Below are 4,132 nucleotides of genomic sequence, written 5' to 3'. Positions count from 1 at the left end.
CACAATGAGTTGGAAATGACTCGACAGCAGTGAGAATATGTAGAATAAGGAGTTCTAGTGGTGCAGTGGTTAAAGCATTTGGCAGCTAACCCAAAGGTTGGCTGTTTGAACTCACCAGCCACTCTGCAGCAGAAAACTGAGTTTGCTCCTATAAAGATTTATAGCCTTGGAAACTCCGTGGGGCAGTTCTACTCTGTCCTATGCAGTGGCTATGGGTAAGAATCAACTCTATGGTAAAGGGTTTTTGGGTTTGATGAAAACAATTAGAAGTCCCTGGATGAAGCAAAAGGTTTGCGTTCTGCTCCAAATCAGGAGGTTGGTGGCTGGAACCCATTCACTAGAGCCATGGAAGAAAGGCTTGGCAATGTGCTTCCATAAAGATCACAGGCAGCAAAACCCTATGGAGCAGCTGGACTCTAATGTACGGAGGAGTCGTGAATCAGAGTCGACTCCATAGCAGCTGGGTTTTTGGAGTGATGATTGTGGCAGTTAAGGTTGTATGTTAGCTTGGTGGTCTTAAATGGCTTGACAGCTGGATGCATGATGAGATGGTAATCACCTACATGGTGGAATCTGCTGTGAGCAGCTAAGTAATTGAAGGAGAATTACCTTCAAAGTGTGGCCTGTTTCCAGTATATACGGAGACACTTTCAGAAAAGTTACTCGCTTTTGGGCACATATGGATCCTTGGTTTGACTGAGTCCTCATCTCCAGTTGCTGGACTTGAACTAGTGGCCTACCAGGTTGCCCACCAACCTTGGGATTGTGCCATTTTACCTGTTGACCTTAGATTCATTAGCTTCAACAGCCAGCAGCTGCCTGAGGTAGGAGACGCCTCCAGTGGACCTGGCACTCTGAGTTTGGACTTTTAGCCTGCTAAACTGTAAGAAAATAAATTGCTGTTTGTTAAAGCTATCCACTTGTGGTATTTCTATAACAGCAGCACTAGAGAACCAAGACAATGATTACCATTATTTTTATTTTATCTTGCATGCTTACTAGACAATTAATATGACCTCTTGTATAGATACAAAAATGCAGGTTAGCCACGTCACATGTTAGGACGGGCAGGGTAGAACAGAGACCCAGGTGGGTTCGTTTTTGTTCTATGCCAGCATCACTCAACCATTAGGTTCTGGTACCTCTCGCAGCAGCCCAACATTTATTAGGTAACTGCATGCTTTCTACAGGACCTGGTTTTATTCTATTATTATTATATTTTTAATCTTTACATATGCAACCCAAAGAGTAGCCATTTTCAGCAAAAGGACAGGCGGGATGCTGAGTGTTACAGGAAATAATGGCTCTGCTCTCTTAAACCCTTAGGATCTACAGGAACGTTGTTGAAACACAGCTTCTTCGACATGTACTCTGGAGGTAGGTGCTGGTTCTGCCCTTGAAGGCCCAGCGTGGGCTGAGCTCCTTCCTGTAGCAGGGCACCCATGGAAGGGAGGTGTTGGTGCTTGTTTGCACAGAGATAAACACAAAGAGGTGCTTTGGGGGTTAAGAGTCGTCTGGTAGCCTTTGGAACTCCTTCTTACTTTCTTAGTTTGTGCTCTCCCTGACAGATCAAGAGACAAAGATTCAAGTGCAAATTGGTTTATTGGGGAGCTATCTCAGGAAACATCAGTAGAGGAGTGGAAAGGAAGGAAGCCACTAGAGAAGCCCCTTTACCACTGTGGGCAACTGCGACTCAATCCCACTGGGGAACTCTGGGAGCCAGTGTTAGACACACATCTCAGAGATATCCATGTAGGTCGAAGGAGCAGGTGCTCATCCTTGCCATTCCTTGGCATTTCCAGCCCTTGTGGCCTGCCCTGAGGGTGGCAAAGTGGGAATGGGAGACCAGAGAAAGCCCTTAGGCAAAGAAATGTGGTTGCTAGCAGTTAGAGGTCAAGCACGGATACACTGAAGTGCCAAGGACAAAGGCATCCCCCTTGCTGCACTCACTCAAGCTCAGACAGGCAGAGGGTATTTTATTTTATTTTAAGGTTCCTGGGGCCTCCAGTGGACCGGGGACAGGATAAGACTTCCCAAGGCCAGTAAGGACTGCTGTGAGCACTCTGCATCTTTCTCTTCTTCTCTCTCTGCACAGACAAGTTTTGGCCTTCCCTGTGCACATGGCCAAATGTGGCCATCCCAGCCCCAGACTTTAGAAAGTAGCTGTCTGCCTGCCCTTCGCATAACCCACCAGGATAGGACATTGACCTACCTGGGCTGGAGTCACAGGCATCTCAGTTTCCACCAGCAGATTCCTCACCTGGCAAAGTTGTGGGCAAGAAAAGGACTCTCACCATCACTCCTGACATCTTCCAAAGGTGGTGGGATTAGCCCCAGGCCCCAAATGCCACCCCACTGCCCTAGCTGCACTGCAGCCTCTCTCAGGCCCAAGGAGCTTCAAAAAGAAGTGGAGGCCTAGCAGGTTCCCTGCACTTTGCAAACAGGCTGAGACCCAAGCCATGCTAGGACTGGTTCACTCAGATCACCTGAGCTGAAACCTCCCTCTAGGAGCCCAGCGGCGCTCAGCTTCTGTGCCACCTCCCCGAGACCAGCTCTGGGCTCGGCCCTCACAGGTGCAGCACATGTGTGGCCTGTGATCACAGGCACCTCCTCCCAGAGTAGAAGGAAAGCCATGCTGCTCCCAAACAGCTGGCCTTCCTCTCTCCTGAATCCCCTGTATTTGCCTTAACCCCCAGGGAAAACCCATCTAAACATGTGAGCCCAGGGGGAGAAAGTCAGCAGACAGCCGAGACTGGGAACATGGAAAATGGGGATCTGCTACCGTACCTGGTGGATGTTTTGCCAGGTTGTCTGCATGCCACTCTTAAGAACAGTCAGCTGGGCCCCTGGCCTGGGTTTGGGGTGTCCAAGGGCCCTGTGCTACCCTGCTCCAGCCCTGTCCCACCTTGTAGATGACGAATCTGTAGGGCCAGGGGATATTAGGATCCAGGACCCTAGTCTCAGGGGTCTCACCAGGCTCTGTCAGACCAGCAAAACTGCAAGCCTGTCCCCAGGTGTGTCCTCTGAGCTCACCCCTAGGGTGGGGGTAGGAGGCTGCTGATACAGAATTAAAAGGGTGTGAATGGAGCTTGCTCACAGACTGAGATGTCCACATGCTGATGTGCAAGGCCCGCTTGGGGCAGGACAGAGCTGAGGACGGGTGAGACGAGAGGGAGCTGAACCAGAGACCTTCATCTGTTCTGCGGGCTCCTGCAGATGACATGGGTGTTCTGGGACCAGATTTATGTTAAAGGTCCAGTTTCTGGAGTCAAAGACTTCAGGCTGCTGATCTGAGGAAGGGGCACCTCAGTTTCTCCATCTATAAAATAGAGGTGATGGTGGTGTCCCCTAATAAGATTGATTTGAGGAATAAATGAGAACCTGCAATCTTAGGTTCTGGAGGAGCCTACCTACCTACATACCTACTGCCAACAAGTTGATTACAACTCATAGTTACCCTGTAAAACCGGTTGTTGTTGTTGTTGTTATGTGCCTTCGAGTCTGCCCTGACTCATAAGGACCCCTCCTTGGGTTTCCGAGGCGGTATCACTACAGACATAGGATTGCCCAACCTTCCTTCTGAGGAGTGGCTGGTGGGTTTGAACCGCTAGCACAGAGCAAAACTGGCTCACAGGGTTTCTAAGGCAGTAGATCTTCATGGAAGCAGACTGGTAGATTCAAACTGCTGACCTTTTGGTTAACAGCCAAATGCTTTAACCCGTGTACCACCAGAGCTCCTTCTGGAAGGGCCGGGGGAAGTTCATTTTCTCCCTTCCCTTTCCTCCTTTCTTTGCCCCATTCAGATGATTCCAAAGCAAGGTCAGCTGGCAGGATAAAAGGGAGAGAAAAGATGAAACTGAGTTTTTAAATATTTTGCATGAACTTAAATGTAACCGTGGGCAATGGGGAGCCAGTAACAGAAGCATTTTGAGAACAAGTTGCCCCTTCTCACAAGAAAATTAAAAGGAAAATGACTTTAAAAGAAAAATTATTGTGATTTGGGTGAACGTTTACAGAGCAAATTCATTTTCCCAAATCAATATTTATCTCTCTCTAACTAACAGCGTTCCCTCCCCTCCCCTCCCAATCCTGGTAACCAACAAAGAAAATTTCCTCCAATAGATAAACCTTT

The 4,132-nt window shown here is 48.6% G+C and overlaps 1 protein-coding gene across 1 annotated transcript in view; it reads left to right on the top strand.

The window, feature by feature from the left end:
* The window catches only part of FAM3D (FAM3 metabolism regulating signaling molecule D), a 108,416-nt gene that overhangs the window by 31,756 nt on the left and 72,528 nt on the right, over positions 1-4,132 (top strand). The window contains 1 exon segment of the mRNA XM_007937305.1: positions 1,327-1,377. Within this exon segment, the coding sequence (XP_007935496.1) occupies positions 1,327-1,377 (51 nt within the window).

Source organism: Orycteropus afer, unplaced genomic scaffold, assembly GCF_000298275.1.
Source record: "Orycteropus afer afer isolate SDZICR_OR568_19922 unplaced genomic scaffold, OryAfe1.0 scaffold00041, whole genome shotgun sequence".
Lineage (NCBI taxonomy): Eukaryota > Metazoa > Chordata > Mammalia > Tubulidentata > Orycteropodidae > Orycteropus > Orycteropus afer.
Note: the sequence above shows the minus strand (reverse complement) of the source record. Positions and strands in the feature narration are given on the sequence as shown.